Source organism: Pelecanus crispus, chromosome Z (assembly GCF_030463565.1).
Source record: "Pelecanus crispus isolate bPelCri1 chromosome Z, bPelCri1.pri, whole genome shotgun sequence".
NCBI classification, from domain to species: domain Eukaryota; kingdom Metazoa; phylum Chordata; class Aves; order Pelecaniformes; family Pelecanidae; genus Pelecanus; species Pelecanus crispus.
This window is the reverse complement of record NC_134676.1, coordinates 20,632,959-20,649,699: the sequence shown is the minus strand read 5'-3', so window position 1 is coordinate 20,649,699 and position 16,741 is coordinate 20,632,959. Positions and strand designations below refer to the sequence as shown.

The window sequence follows — 16,741 nt, the reverse complement described above, 5'->3', positions numbered from 1 at the left end:
AGGATTCATTATTTACCAGTCACAGTGGCAATATTTCTGCTCAACTGTCTTCGTTAAGAGGTTACTCTCTGGGATAGGGAGATTCTGTGTAAGAGCTTACCAATGTCTACTTTACTGAAAACTTTCTCAGCTTTAGTCCATGTTCTGGTGTTTCTCTGCTTCAGTCCATGTTTCAGTATGGTGCAGAGTATAAAACTTCAATGTCATGCATCTGATGGGATTGTCTGTTTGCCTTAATGTGCAAAGCTGCTGACAGCTACTTTGCTACCCAGGTGTCAGAGTGTCTAACAGCTTAATTCACCAAAGCTGTGCTTTGCTGGGATCCTGGACTTGTCACTCTCAAGTGACAGATGGAGCCATCATTTATTCTTTACAGGATTTTTAAAGATCACTTTACCTATATGCATACGGTCCCCCACCCATCTGATCATCTGTATGAGTTGAGCCTTTCTGTACAAAATGGGACCATCTGGTTTAATATCCAACTTGTCTGGGATGAAGTTTTGTACTTGGTTTAAGGAAAAACTTTCTGCAAAAGATAGTTGCAGGACAACAAAATTAAATCTGCTTTTGTGTCAACATGCTTGATGCATATACCTTGGACTTGCAAGGTGAAAAATACTTGGAAAGACCTCACTAATGCCTGTCTTTCCCTACTTTTGTTAGTTATCTCCCCTAAAGATTTAATTTTCCTGAGGAATGAGAAATTTCTCTGTTTAAATAACTGGCCTTATGCATCCAGAAATGAAGTCTAGACCCTTCAGAAGAGTCTTTGGCTTCACAAAAAACCAAGCAACTTTATGATAAAATAGAAAAATTTTGCTCAGCAGAAGTTTATCTGAAGAAGGGTCTATGTAGAATAAAATGTGATACTGGAGAAAATGTTTCTAATTAGGGCCATGCCAAATAATATGGATAGATGTTACTCTGAGAAGGCTGTGGTTTAATAAATATTCTGAAAATCAATAATATTAAGTTCAACATGAAGCAGGGTAAGGTAAAAATTTTTCTTCTACATAAGTGTTTAAACTTTGGGCATGGTTACTGCTGACTCTTGGCAAATTTAAATTTGCAGCTTACTGTTTATAAAAAACTAATTTCTGAAATGACATGTCTGCGTATTAACCATAGTAATATCTTTAACTGTTATCCTTATTTCTCTTTCAGATAATCCTAGGAGAGACTCTCTCTGTCTTTTATAATCACTTGCACTCAAATTCATTTGTCAGAAATAACTACATAGCCACTATTTACAAAGCCATTGGGACCTTCATTTTCGGAGCCGCTGCTAGCCAGTCGTTGACAGACATTGCCAAGTACTCCATAGGTAGACTGCGTCCTCACTTCCTTGCTGTGTGCCAGCCCGACTGGACACGAATCAACTGCAGTCTAGGTTACATTGAGAACTTCTCTTGTCAAGGAGACAAAGCAAAAATCAATGAGGGAAGGTGAGTCTGACTACCCTTGTATACTTCGTTGTAAGACCTGTTTCATAACTTGAGATGATGAGATTGGTATCAGTACTGCATTTCCTGTGCTTCTCCTAGAGAATTTCTTGTAATGAATTTCAAATTTTGAGCCCTGTCTAGACACTGGGATTTTTTCCTAATTTGTAGAAACTTGTTTTATTAATGTACAGAATAATGCATAATTATTGTGTATTCATTTCTGCTTTTTTACAAAATGTGGGTGATGTTCAGTTTTGATTGGCTTCTATTTATGTTTCTAAAATGTCTGCGTATCCCAATGAAGAGACGAATTTGAAATCTGCCTTCAAAATTGGATGTGGAATAGCAAGGAAAACAGTTTGGATTTGGAATGAAAGCAAATAAAAACTGGATGTATCCATACAAAATTATGGAGGACTCATAAAAGAAACACTTGTTTTTTTCATTAGACATTTCATTACCTTAAAGACTTACCTGCCAGTTCAATTGCAGCAAGATAACAGGGAAACAAAAATGAAGCATCTGACACATTGGAGTTTTGTCACTGTGTTATAAACAGCAGTGTTTGAATGCTATTGGAAATGTTAAAGTATGTTCAGAATAATTTCTGGTATTGGAGTTGCTTGAGCTCTCTGGAAGCTTAGCTTTAGAGAAACTCCTTGCTATTCTTTTTCCACAAGACCTATATAACCCTCTTAGTTAGAACTCTTCTGCATATGTGGTTTTTAAGTGCATGTTTGTAGGTTTTGCTCACTGTCCTCTGTGCTCATTTGCTCTTCTAGCATGTATCCCTATGGATCTTCCAGTAGCATGCATGGTATTCCTCAGCAGCCGCAGGAAGATGTCGCATACTGATGCGGTGGGGGACCAGGTCCAGCTCCAAGTCATGCACAGCAGCTGTTCAAAGGTGCCAGGAGCACTTTGTATTTTGAATGGCTGTTGGTGGTAGAGGAGCAAGTGTGTGATGATAGATAGGCATTGAGTAGTTTGTATTTTGAATGGCTGTTGGTAGTAGAGGAGCAAGCGTGTGATGATAGATAGGCAGTATAGCAAATAATCCTATAATGTGCAGAACTTCATGCAGGTAGTAAACAGACAAATTGGAGTTTGTTCTTTGAGAGATTAAAGTAGAGGAGTGTGCTTCATGTGCAGCTTTTTGGTATTACTAATGCCCATAACTGTGCTTAGAAGACTTCTATTTGTTTATTCTAAGCTATTCTAGACACCAGTTATTGGATGGACTTCCTTGCCTTTGAGTAGCCCTGTAGAGTCAGAATATCCACTAGCAAGGTATAACTTTTATCTCTGTTCCAGCAAATATGTGATGTACTTCTGAAGGCTTGTAATGGTCACTTTCTATATGACTGTCAACTTCAGTTTGGAAAAAGGCAATGTAAACGAAGGAGGATTTTCATGAAATACAGAAAACAAAGAATTTCTAAACAGCATGTTTGTCAGACTTCTAAATGTTACTGACTTTTCAAAGATCTGACTTCTAGTAGAACAATTTTAATTGAAATAAAGGAGATGCTATGTCCCCCAAGATAACAAATTGTCTTTGTCTTGTCAGCTTTGCAAATTTTAGTGTGGTGAGTTAGCAGAAATAATTGAGAAACTAGCTCTTTAGAGTTTAAAAGAAGATAAAATGGTAACTTATAAAACAAGAGGGGAGAAATACAGGGTTTTTTGTATATTACATTGTGGCAGGGGCAAAATGTTTTGACTTTTTTTGCTTCAACTCACTAAAAGTGGTATTTCCATTATTCTGCTACTATGTGAAAAGATACTTGTCTAAGTTTAAAATGGAATGAGTCTTTAAACAAAATTGCACATCTTCAGGTGCTTTGTGAAACAGAATTGTGTGGCTTTCAGCATGAAATTGTGGAGTCAACATTCAACTCAGGCATTGCTCCGAGTCTTCAGTTGAAGTTTTGCATAAGTCTAAAAATGCTTCTCAAATGTAAAGGGGGAAAAGGAGAAAATTTGAATTGACTGTAGTGTCTAAAATGGTCCTGAAATAAAATTTTCTGGGTTTTGGGATGCTGGAGAGTTAGCTTATCCTCAAACAAGGAAACAGATTTTTGTTTGAGAATAATATGGGGGAATAACGGCATAGTGATCACTTAACTTTTGCTATTCCCTGTGCAACTTGTGCTTTGAAATCTCGGACTTCCATATTGGAAGCAAGATTTGTCTGTCATCTCTTAACTGATGAGCTGCTAGGTTTGTATTCCCAGCTACTGTTTTGTTCCCTTTTTTGTTTCCCTGTTTGGCCTTATTGCTTCCTAGAAAATTATGTAAGAGGGCACTCCTTTTTGCTCAAAGCTCGCCTTGGTGACTTCAGTGTGACCTCATGTGTGGTGCTTCTGCTCTCAGCTGAGGCTTTTCCATGCACAGGAAGCTGTAAACAAAAAGTAAGATAGTAGTCAAAGATGGGTAGATGAAAGTGGGACACTGTCCTGTACAGGTGCATGTCATGGATGCAGTGACCCAGTAAATCATTCTGAGTTTCTTATGGAAATTGGGCCCTACATCTGAAAGGGTGGTTTCAACGATCTTAGGTCATGTGCCTACATACCTTACAGTTAATAAGCCACTAGGAGGAGGGAGTTTGATTGCAGTGAGTTTTGCAGCAAGTTGGAGGAGGTCAGTAGGCTCTCAGTCTAACCCAGAGGTGAATTTCTGGCTCAGTTGACAAAATTATTAGCAGCAAACTTACTACCATCTACCCTCACTTGCATAAAATACATATGCAGGTAGAAATGCCAAGAAAGAAGGAAGACAGAACAATCATAGTGTTGCATACAGAATTGTATGTTCTGAATTGAACCTATTATTCCTGTGTAGTAGTAGAACTTGAGGTTGTTTTTCAGTAGTTTTAGAGATTCGTGCTCAGTTATACAGTCAAAAAACCAAATATAAGATCTGCTTACTATTTCTTAATTCATAGCAGGAAAACAATGCTCAGAGTATAAAAATCCATTGTGTGCTTCCACTGTGCATATTGTACTCTTCTGTTTTGTTCTCTCCTCCCTTTTCATCCCTTATAATCCCTTCTCGTAATTTTATACTTACCAAAAGTGTAAAATAGTTTTGGTATGCAGCATCCCTGAGCAGACCAGAGCTCTGGGTCTGAAATAGAGTAAGTGGGTGTGTGTTAAAGAGATGGGTGTAAGATGGAAGTCTCTGAAGGATACTTTAGAAGTGGTACAGAAGTTAAGTAATGAACAAGTGTTCCCATTTCCTCCTAATAGTAAAACTGGAAAGCAAAACACTGAAGTAGTTTCTTATTTTTATTGTTTTCCTACATGAAGATTAAGAAGATGAAGTAAACTGTGGAACTCTTTGCAGTGGTGGGATAAGTTTATAGGTGGGTTCTAAAAACAGTTTGAGTAAACTTCTTGAAGAATAAACCCAAAAAAACAACCTATGTTTCTGGAAGCCTGTAAGTTATGGTTAGAGGCTCAGAGTGTTTTGGGCAAGTATTGTTGCATATTTTGTTCCAGTACTGTTTTATGTAAATCTGATGTTTGCAACTCTTTGCATATGTCTGCTGTGTTATAACATGGGGACATAGGGGAAAGATAATAATTAGTCTTTATTGTTCATCAGTAACTATTAAAATACATGCTAAAAAACATATGCTTTATCATGAATATAAACCAATGGACTTATGCTTGGTTGTCTAAATTAATAAAGTGCCTGTGGGTTTTGTTTAGTTTCAGTAAGGTTTTACTTTCTAACCTGAGCTTGATAAGCTAGTTCTTGCTGACTTAAGTATCTTGTTTGCTCTGTATCATGCTGAAAACAGTCCTCTTCAGTTTTAGATAGCTTAGGTTCTCCTTGACAACTTTTATAGTGTTTGCACTTTCAGTCCTGCTGGTGGTTAAACTAAGCTGAGGATCACAATCACAGTTGTGTGCTTAGTAAATCTCATTGATACTTGTTGAAAGATGCATGTAAGAGTTGGCATATATTACTTGAAAGTATGTAGCACTTACAGATCTCTAAAATATACATGGAAATTGCTGGTTATATTAAAAATTGCTAGTTAAATTAAGTATTAGCATTAGAAACTGTACTCTTCTTCTTTGTAACACAACCCTTTCTTCCGGCAGTCTTTGGCATTTAATTTAAGCTAGACACAGAAGCTTGGTATTAGCTACTTCATGGCAGTTTTCTGAGGCTGAATGACTTACACAGAACTGCATTCAAGCTTTTATGAAGGTGTTAGGTTTGATGCCAACTAGTTGTGTGTAGAGCTTTGTAATATTCCTTTTAAATACATATTAAGAGTATTATTAACTCAATATATTAACTCAATAAAGGTGCTTGACCCATGAAGGTGATTTTTCTTTTGAGTATCAAATGGCAAAGTTGTTCTTAAAGCACATAAGACAGTTGGGTAAGATACATATTTTTAAAATGTAGTTGCACTGGGCAGAAGGGTATGGAACTTCATACCATAGTTTCTTTACTAGGAGACTGTCTTGTTTTAGTGTTTTAGAAAAGTAAGTTTCATATACAAGCACAAGTTTTAGTGTCTGTAGAGTGAAGAGAGATCAAAGCCAGGGCATCCTCCTGTCACTGGTGCTAGCAGTTAGCATGTCACTTTTTTAATATACCAGTGTATACTTTAATGCTACTGGATTGCCTTTAAGGTACTTTCTTTAGCACCTACAAAGATAATGACTTGCCAAATGGCTGTTTCCTTTTTCAAATTGGGAAAGTAGGGCTCAGTAAAATAGGTAGGTGTGCTAGGCTTATAACCCTGATAGAGTGCAGATGTGAATGAGCAGTCTCTACTGATCTCTCTGGCTTTTGCAGCTCCCATTCTTGTTCAGTTCTTCTCTTTTGGCTTGCTACTCTTTATCTCTGCCTGGCTTTGAGTTGCTTGGCAAGATACCCAAATTCCTCAAAGAAGAATAGGCAGAGAGGACACCAAAAGGACGGGTGATGACTTCTGCATTCCTTATTTGTAGCTAAGGTATACTTCCCAAACCTGTCCGCTCTAGCCAGTCCATGGCAGATTGCGCATCCTGTTTGTTAGCTTTGTTGCATCCAAGAGTTGATAGAAACCACATATGTTCAGCAGCAGGAGCTGTGAATTCATATTTTACTGTTCCTCTGTGAGTGTACTTTGCTGTAGTTGCTGGTTGTCTGTCTGAAATGAGTTTGTAAAGAGTGAAGCTTGAATGTCTGGTAGAGTAACAAAGTAGAACATCAAGAGCTTCTATTTTCCTCTGGTATATGAATTGTGGGATGAGTCTTCAACACTCTCAAAGCCTGTGTTGTTAGTGTATCTTAACACTTGATCAGTCTGGAAAAATTTTTTAGGCTTCTGGTAGTGGGGGAAAAAGGCAACTTTAAAAGCTATTTGTTTAGTTACACTTCAATGTATTGTATTTCAGGACTACAAGATGGTGATGGGGTGCCTTCTAACGCTATTGTTAGACTGTACTAATATATTGTGTGGTGATGTTAACTGGTTGCTCCCAACTGATTTTGGTAGTCAAGAGTTGTTAATTCTACCTTGATTGCCTTTGTGGTGGCAAGCATTCGTAATCCCTAGGTAGCAGGATCTGGAATCCAGGACACATGCTTGACCAGGCCAGTCTGAACCTGGAAAAGGTCAATCTTAACTGTGTCTGTAAATTTAAGAGTGTCATCTTAAGCAAAGAAAGGATATTTCTTATTGCTTGTAAAATCTAATCTCAAGGACAGTATATGTGGCTTAAATAAAGGTTCTGTCAATATTTTTTTTTGAGGAGGATGGGGACTTAGTAATGGTGATAGGCTTTTCTCTCCAGTGTTATAAAATTCTTTCTACAAGCAGGTAAAAACTAAAAAACAAACAAAAAACCCCAAGCCCCACCAACAAAACCCACCCAAAACTGAACAAAACCTCCCCCTAAAACAACAGGAAAGAACCCCCACAAACCAAGCTTCTGGTATTGAAGAGTTGTGTGTAATTGAAAGAACACTTGAATAAGAGTCTTTTTTTTAATTCTCAAACAATGTAGCAGGTGCTATATACAGCTTACAGTATTTTTAGAACTTAATTTAGGATTGTGCTGTCACTTTTGTATATATATCATGTTATAAACTTGGCAGCACAAACAGCACATTAAAGCCTTGTGTAAAGGTCAGGTATATTGAATCTGATACAATTTAAACGTACAATTTATCCACAGAATGTTAGAATAAATTTTGTAGCATGAAGTATGCAGTATTATTAGTCAGTGTCTGCTGAATAATTTCACAGGGAAAATAATAATTTAGGGTGGAAATAGAAAAGTTCTAGTTACTGCTGGTGCAAATGTGCCTCCCTGAAACTTCAGAACTTTAAAGCATACTTCCTTTAAATTTTCTGGTTTTAGAATCACTTCCTGCAGTGATAATGTAGAAAAAAAGTAGGTTTGTAGTATCAGTACTCAGTAAGGAATGTGGAACACAACTGTTGCTAATGCTGTGTTGAACTTAAAACCTTAGAAAGCAAAAGGTTTTTAATTAATGTGTTCTTCTCCCATGTTCAGTGTACCTGATTTGCTTGTTATGCCATAGTGGCCACAAAAGTCTCTGAAACAGAAACTACTTGGGACCAATCAATTTAGTGGATAAAAGTTTAAGACTCAATTCAGATACTTCGCAATTGGGTTATGAGTTATTCTTCATAGTTTTGAATTCACATAAATCTGTATTTTTAATACTGTATTTTAGGATGATTGTTACCTGCAGATGATGGTGAAAGCTATTTTTAAGAAAAACCTTTCTAAAATGTCACCAGAAACAGTATTAAAACATTTCAGAAAATAAACATGCTGGCTTCTCTTAAAGCCCTTTTGAGTATACCTTAGAGATATCTTATAAAATTCTGGATCTCTGTCTTCTGGAATTTTCATCAAACCTCTTCTCCCTGCTGAACTGATTTCTTCCCCCCACCCAGTATTGTTGTTGTCCATATCATCTTGAAGACTGTCGAGACCTTGTTACAATGTCTAGCAAGAATGGCTTTAAATACTTCTGGTATGTGGCTGAATGCTAAGGAAGCTTTTGTGTACATACAGGAGGGAACGTCTGGAGGTCATCTAATCCAACATCCAGTTTAAAGTGGAGGTAACTGTAGAGTTTTGACAAAGCCCTGTGCATTGTGATTTGTTCAAGAGCTCTGGAGCTGGAGATTCCCAACAGGGAATTCCCAACAGGCTGTGGAAAATCTAGTCCTTCGAGTCCTTCTTGCCCTTTTTCTAGGCATCAGAGGGACCTCCTGCCTCCTAAGCATGGCTTCTTAAAGATATCTGAACAACCTCGTCATGGCGTCATCTACCTTCAGCACCACTGGAGGCAAGCCATCCAGTCTCATGGACTTGCAAGTCCAGCTTTAAGTAATCACGGTTAGGTCTTCCTTGACTAGGTAGTACTACTCTCCTCTAAACTTTACTACTAGGGATGAAGACCTGGGAGGCTGAAAAGATCTTGTTGGAAAAGACTTCAAAACCTGAGGCAAAGAAGGTATTGGGTACCTTTTAGCTTTTCTATTCCCTTTGTCACAGCATAGCCCACCCTGTTCAGTGATGGGCCTGTGTTATCCTTGTGTCTGTTTTGCTGTTGACCTACTAGATGAACACCTTCACATTGCCCTTTATGTCCCTCACCAGGTCCAGTCTTGGCCTTCCTAATTCCTTCTTTGCATGCTTGGGTGATGCTTCAGTACTTATCCTTGTTAGGCAGTCTATTTCTACCTCTCATGATTTTTTTTTGTATCTAAACTTAGTCAGGTTTTGCTCACTGAATCAAGGTGCCTCTTGTTATTCCTGCTTGTTTTCTTCCACAAGGGGATGGAATATCTTTGTGCTCTGAGGTTGTCCCTGAAATCCTACCATCTCATGGTTACTGCAACCAAGGCTGTTGCTGACATGTCCAACTAGTTCATCTTTGCTCCTGAGTAACAGATTAGCAGACAGCAGTTTTCCTGTTACACCTGTCCAACAGCAGTGTCAAAAAAGAAAGCTGTTGAATTGCTTGCACCCTGCAATGTTGCCCTTCCAGCAGATTTTGAGGCAGCTGAATTTCCCTTGGAGAAGCCTTTCTGGATATGAAATGCCTGAGTTCCTATACCTCTGATCTGTAGAAATTTTAATCTGTACTTCAGTGTTAGAGATGCCAAGTCTAACTAGTGGATTCTAACATATCTTGTGGTTGTTGTCCCCCCGCCCCTTTTTGTGTACGACAATTACTTACTAAGTCTGAAAAGAAGACTTAGCAATTCTTTGTATTGTTCAGCCTTGGGCAAGACTTGAATCCTGGCTTCCAAACATCTATGTAAGCTTCCTCCTTGCTGAGCTTCTCTAATGACTTTGCATTTCCTTTTTATGCATCTCCAGCTGTACCTTATGGTGAGTTAAAAGGAGAAGGGTCAACATATGGTTTAATTCCTTGAACCCTTCAATTCACTAACTTTTACTCTGGAGCTTATTTATTGAGCTCTCATTTAAGGTGCAGATTTGGAGGTGTTCCAGTCTTCCTGTCTCTTAAAACATCTACTGTTGAGGTATTGCTGGCTTGTTTTTGTTCTTCTGTTGAGACATAGATATGAGGGCTCTTTGTCTTGTTCATGTGTAAGATCTGCTCCAAACTGGATTTCATAAATGCCAGATGTGTCCCTTTGTGATGGAATTTTATTGTCCTTTTGGACTGCAACTGACAAATCTGGATTGAATTTCAAATCTGGGTAATTGCTGGGTCCAGCTTTTTTTTTGATTTAGAAGTCTTCATTAATACATTTCAAAACTCTTTCACATTTTTGAAACTGAAATATTGCCACTAGTTCCATAACAAAGCAGTTTCAGTGTTGTACAAGGAGACAGTTCAGGTTTCTGAAAGTGGAGGGGGCAGGATTCATTAGAGCAATAAAAAAATGCGTACAGGAAACATCTCACCCTCCACTTTTTTCATGTTCTTCAAAACAGAAATAGCGGTGATATTACACATATGTAGCAGTATTCTATAATCTTCAGGTAAACAAAACAGCTTTTTTCTTTCCAGGGATGTAAAGTGCTTAATTATCATGCTGCTGCTATGAGACACAGAACAGTTGCAGATGGGAAGGCAGAGGCATAACATGTTTTTCCTTGATTAACACACTGCTAACTCAGGAGTAGAAAGGAGGGGTTCAGAGCTTTTCCAGAGAAGGATGTGAGAAGATAAGTCTATACAGTCTTTTGACAGATTAGCTAAAATTATTTGCTTAAAGGGCTATGATAGCAGGTTTATAACTAATCAATAAAGAGTGTCTGTATGATGCATGTGCATATACACCATGTCTTGCACAACCTCTGTTTCTGAGCAAATAGAAGGTGATGCAGGTGATCCACAAATGAGTACTGACAGTGGATGTACTTAAAGTGGTTGCCTTAATTCTTTTCCATATCATATACTAAAAGGAATTTGCTGCTAAAATTTTTTTTGCTGAAGCGTGAGTCATGTTGTAAATCAGTTCTGAGGGCATGCTTTAATTTTTCAGTGCTTTAGAATCAAATTAGAACAAAATCATTTTTTATTAATTGTTCCCAAAACCCATGTTCTCCCTTTAACAGGACAGTTGAATATGAAAAAGGAGGAATAGAACAGTGGTACAGGTGTTCAGAAGATGAACTGGATGCCAGCATGTTCATTTAGGCTGCTAATGCCCTTCTCTTGTAGTCATGCTAAATTTGGTTGCAGTGTGCAGTACAGTTTGCTGATTTATTCTATTGCTTTAACACTGATTAAACTAGTTCTGATCAGCACACATTCTTGTACAGTGTGAAGTGTTTTTCTATGTGTAACTTTTCCTGGGTGTGTGGCTGTTCATCTACCTGCTCCGGCTTCCTGAGTTTACTAAAGATATTTCTAGGATGCAGTATTTATTGCATTTTTAGCTGAGTAGCACAGGTTTGTCACAATAATGCAATCATTGACTTCTAAATATTTTTGTTAGATACCACTTTTTAGCTTTTTTTACTGAGCATGGATGTTGGGGTAGGACCTGAAAGTTCAGAGTTCTGGGTTTGGAGGAACACTGAAAACCCAGTGATGAGGGAGATCCAAGAAGCTGTCCTTTCTGTTCTATTCATCAGCTCACTAAGCACATACATAAGTGAAACTTTGAATGCAAAGAGGTAAGTATAAAGCACTGTTGTACAAGTCTAGCTTCTTCAGAGGCATTCTGTGCAGTCTGAACTCTGTTAGGCTCCAAAGCAGACTTGCGCAACTAGCCGGGATACGTATATGTGTGCGAAACACTTTCTCTGAAGTTGAGTTTAACTTTGGATAGTTGAAGGTCTCTAATTTCAGTTGGTCACTTCATTTGTCTGCTTGTGGTGTGTCCTGCTTTCAGCTGGGATAGAGTTAATTTCTTAGTGGCTGGTATAGTGCTGTGTTTTGTATTTAGGATGAGAATAATGCTGATAACACACCGATGTTTTAGTTGTTGCTCAGTAGTGTTATACTGGTCAAGGACTCTTCAGCCTCCTGTGCTCTGCCAGGTGCACAAGGAACTGGGAGGGAGCACAGCCAGGACAGCTGACCCAAACTGGACAAAGGGCCATTCCATACCATATGGCATCATGCTCAGTATATAAACTGGGAGGAGTTGGCCAGGGGGCAGCAATTGCTGCTCGGGGCCTGGCTGGGCATCAGTCAGCAGGTGGTGCATCACTCATTTTGTATGTTTTTATTATTATTATTATTACTATTTTGTCTTCCTCTGCTGTCCTATTAAACTGCCTTTGTCTCAACCCATGGGTTTTACTTTTTTTCCCCTGATTGTCTCCCCCATCCCACTCAGGGAGGGGGAGGGTGAGCAAGCAGCTGTGTGGTGCTTAGTTGCCAACTGGGGTTAAACCACAGCATGGTGACAGATAACAAATTAAGTTTCATAATTATAATTTTATTATTAATGTACTGATTCATATTGCAACTCGGAAGTCTAAAGGAAAAAACAGTTCCCTACTTCACTTGATATATTGCTCCCATGTGGACTGCACTCAAAACAAGCTGTGTGTAGTCTGCCATTGCAAACTCAAAATTTAATCTCCAAAGAAGTCTTTAGGAAATTATAAAGGTCAAAATAGTCAGCCTTAATTTATTTCAACACAATTGCCAAGGTGGTGCCCTTTACCAGTCATTTGCTAGGAATTTTATTTTGGCTTTGTTTAGAACTCTTTCATAGGTTGTGCTCATGTATGCAGATGAGTGTGATTAAGTCACTCAGAGCAGTTCCCATTAGCTAGGCACCTGTGCCAGACGCTGGTATGGGGCTAACCTGCATAATTTCATTCTGAAGTTCAACCAAACATTTGAAACTCTTGTGTTGTCTGTCCTATGTACACCTTCAAAACTGTAAGTGTGTTTAAAAAAAGAACAACTCAACTTCATACATTACTTCCATTTTAATTAATACATTTGTTTGCTCTTGTTTCATTAGGTAGCCTTTGTAATTGGTTTGCTTCAGTGTTTTTAAACCCAAGTAAAGAGGCTGGATACTTGCTTCAAGTTAACTCATGTCTATTAAACAATCACTCCTGTGTCTCCCTCTTCTTCTTCCTCTCCTCACCCCCCCACCTGTCTGTCAGTACTGGGAGTATTTCTATGATGATGAACTAATTTGCATTAAAATAACTTAGCTTCTATGAAGTGTCCCAATATTTTGTTTTGAAACTTCTTAAAGCTTTGTCAAAAGTCAAACTGCATTTAATGATTCAAGCATAACTAAATGGATTACTTATCTAATCTGGCAGTTTAACAGCATCATCAATCAGAAATGTCTCTAAAGCTGCTACAGACTTATTAACTGCATGTTTGCTAGGGGCATGCTGGTGTGTTGTGTATAGTATTCTGATTATTTCTGTTACAGAGCTTTTGACCTATGAAGTGCTTTGTAGTACTGAAATGTTCATGTTCAATACACTACATATTCAGGAGTTTTCATCAGAGACTAATTTAGTAGTTTTCACTTCTGAAAATATATATGCAAAAAAATCTCAAGGAGCTTGGGATACCAAAGCAGTTGAAAGGGATAAATGGAAGGTCACATATGTGTACTATTATTCAGATGGTGCAACTTTTTCCCTAAACATTACTTCTCACCCTTCTGTCGCTACTGTTATTCAAGATGTAACATGGCTGATTTGGGAACACTTCCAGTCCTAATGAAATTATTTACCACTTCTGAGACTTGGAGTTAGTCAGGGCACCTACACTTAATTTTACATGGAAGGAAAAAGCTGAAATACGGTAGTGAACAAGAGTCTTTAAATACTTAAGCTTTAGAAGATTCTGGGCTACAGTGGGTGATGAAATGGGGCTGTACTTGATCTAGAAGCATAGAGTTGCCTTTGCAATAGAAATTGACTGGCAGTAGGGAGAATCAAATCTGAAAGGTGAACATGCTGTAACCAATTGAGATGCAGATCTGCAGTCTGGATCTTACATCTCCTTTGCCCTAATATGAATTGGTCCTTCCCATTGGTGATGAATGCTATTCATTTTCATAACTGAAAATAAAACTCTTCACCCTTCAATGGTTTTCAGAAAAAAAATGTTTGCAGTCTGTCTGCTATTTCAGTATCTTATCAGGCTTAAGTTCATTAGAATTCATAATTTGTAGCTTTTGTTCAGTATACCCTGAAAATTGTTTGGAAGCCATATTCGCCATGGCTAATGAAGCAGGTAGATGCATCTTCTCATTCTTGAGAGAATTTCACTGATTTGCACAGCTTGTGTCCGAGTCAACAGAAGGGAGAAGTCTCCAAGATAAAACTTTGGACATGTGTATAACTGTGTATTGCTCAAACACTACCATAGGAACTGAAATCCTTTAATGCTGATGGTTCTCCTGCTGCCTCCCTTCCTTTTTTTCCCCCTTTGAAGATTACAAAAATCTGTTGGGGGAAGGGTTCTGCACACTTGCCAAGTGCTTCATGCCCGAAGCCATTTCTTGGAGGGAATAAGAATCAAATCCCTGGTTTAACAGGGATTATCTTTTTTGTTCTCATTCCCTTTATGTAAAATTATAATAACACTCCTGTGAGTCAGAACAGTATTATGTGGATAACTTGTACAGACATGGTTCATGGAACAGAAGCCTGTAATCTAATGCACATGAGAACAAACTGTTAGTCTTTAGAAATGTTGGTCTGAGACCTTGTTGCTGCTATTTTCACTTTTACTCTCTCCTGAGAGGGGATTACTAGGAAAGAGAAGAAAAGTCCTGATTTTTTTTTTTTGTGTTGGTGGTAGGGGTGCTAACTAGAAATTTAGTGGAAAGTTACTTTTCTTTTGTGTGTTGAGTTAAATTGAGTGACAAAGTCAAAACTGACAAAACTGATTTAAACTAAAGAATAGATTTAGACTAGACATAAGAGTTTTTTTATGCTGAGGGTGGTGAAGCACTGGAACAGGTTGCCAAGAGAGGTAGTGGAGGCCCCATCCCTGGCAACATTCAAGGTCAGGTTGGACGGGGCTCTGAGCACCCTGATCTGGTTAAAGCTGTCCCTGCTCACTGCAGGGGGGTTGGGCTGATGACCTCTAAAGGTCCCTTCCAACCCACAGCATTCTATGATTCTATGAAAAGACAACTTGCTTTGTGGTGCTTTTGCAATGTGCATGTGGAATGCCATTGCAGCATGCCACTTGGTTGGACTTTCAATATCAAGAGCTCAGAACGTACATGTTTATGTGGGGTACCAATGCCAGGAGTTGGTAACTTCTTGCTCCCTAGATAAAACTTTGAAATATTTGTAAGTTAAAGGTGCAGGTTGACTGGTGCTCATTTGAAAATGGAAAGGTAGTATGGGGATGAGATTTTTGCTTACTAGTTACCTTCCAGTGAAGTTTATTCTTTTAGTAGCTGCTGGTACAAACTGCTGCTGATAGATGCAGAATAGCTAGCTAAATAGTCATTGCCCAATTGGATTGTTCCATCAGTGTGTAATATGTCTGTTTAAATAAAACTTACTTGATACCTGCATGCTTGTATGTATTGTGAGATATTTTTCAGTTCTCAAGGAGGTGGGGGGAAAAAACCCCCAACAAATCATGCCAGCAGAAGAAGTTTTTTAAAACAATTCAAAATCTGGTCAACATAGCAGTGAAGACAAGCCTTCTAGTACTCATAATTGAATAAAACCACTTCATGTTGATACTGAGTTCAGGAAAAGGTTACTTTATACCCCTGTTTCTTGCACTGTATGCAGGGCTTGTTTCAAAAGGGTGGTTGTGGGGAAGGTAGTTAGAAATTAGAAAAAGACTGTCTATTTCTTCCTAGAACCTGCTAGATCTATTTTATGTCAGTAGGATAAGCTGGCAACTTTCATTTGTGTAAGACAGCCTGTAAAAGCAAAAATGTGTACTTAACTGCAAAAAACTGGGCATAGTCTTGTGTATTAAGTGTCAGTATTTGCAGAGTTTTGTCATGATCTGCCACTAATTAAAGTAGAGCTAGGGGGATCTACCCCTTGTCCCACATGATTATGGAATTGTGCAAGACACTTATAATTAAGTCTCATGTCAAAACACCTTTGTCGAAACAGTTGTCCAGATGAGGATTGCTGAATTGGAAAGACTGGCAGCTTTTTCCTCTATGTAAGTGTAAGGCTTTGTACTTAAGCGTGGGTTTAACTACTGGCAGAGAAGGAACAAAGTGGAGAAACTGGGAATACTGTCTTTTGAAAATGGGTTTCTGAGTAGTTGCTGGTATTGTTAAAATAGATGAACTGCTTGTGTGTTTACTTAAACATTTCTTTGCAACATTCACAGAAGTGCTTAATTTCAGACTTCTCAAATCTTTCAACCCCCACTGGTCTTGAAAGTTGTCCTCGTGCAAGTCCAGCACTTGAGGAAAGAGTGGGTGCTGTGAAAACATGCTGATTGCTGAATGCAGAGAAAATTGACTTTAAAGAATATGGTGCTTCAGTTTAAGCATAGGACTAGCACTTTATTAAACCACGTCCTCTAGGAGTAATTCCCTAACAAGCATGTGGAGCTTTCTGGCTTGCTCCACACAGACATCCTGAGCTGCAGCTCTGTCTGGCACTTGCTCCCTCCAGATCAGTGGAATGGGTAACATGGATGTCAGTGGAAGCTTTGAGTCAAACTTGGAGAATCCAGAGAACTTTGGGATTGAAAGGACTTGCTGGCTAATCCAGTGGGTGGTTTTATTTGCTTTGATGTTGGAATTTGCATAATGTTTTGCTGGGCCTCCTGTTTTCTCTAGGGCATCATTCCATAATTCAATAGTTATATTGGGAAGA

At 38.5% G+C, this 16,741-nt stretch overlaps 1 protein-coding gene across 1 annotated transcript in view; it reads left to right on the top strand.

Moving 5' to 3' along the window:
- PLPP1 (phospholipid phosphatase 1) overlaps positions 1 to 16,741 on the top strand; it is a 71,473-nt gene that overhangs the window by 33,917 nt on the left and 20,815 nt on the right. The window contains exon 3 of the mRNA XM_075726514.1: positions 1,168 to 1,448. Coding sequence (XP_075582629.1) covers positions 1,168 to 1,448 — 281 coding nt within the window. The remainder of the gene's footprint in view (positions 1 to 1,167; positions 1,449 to 16,741) is intronic.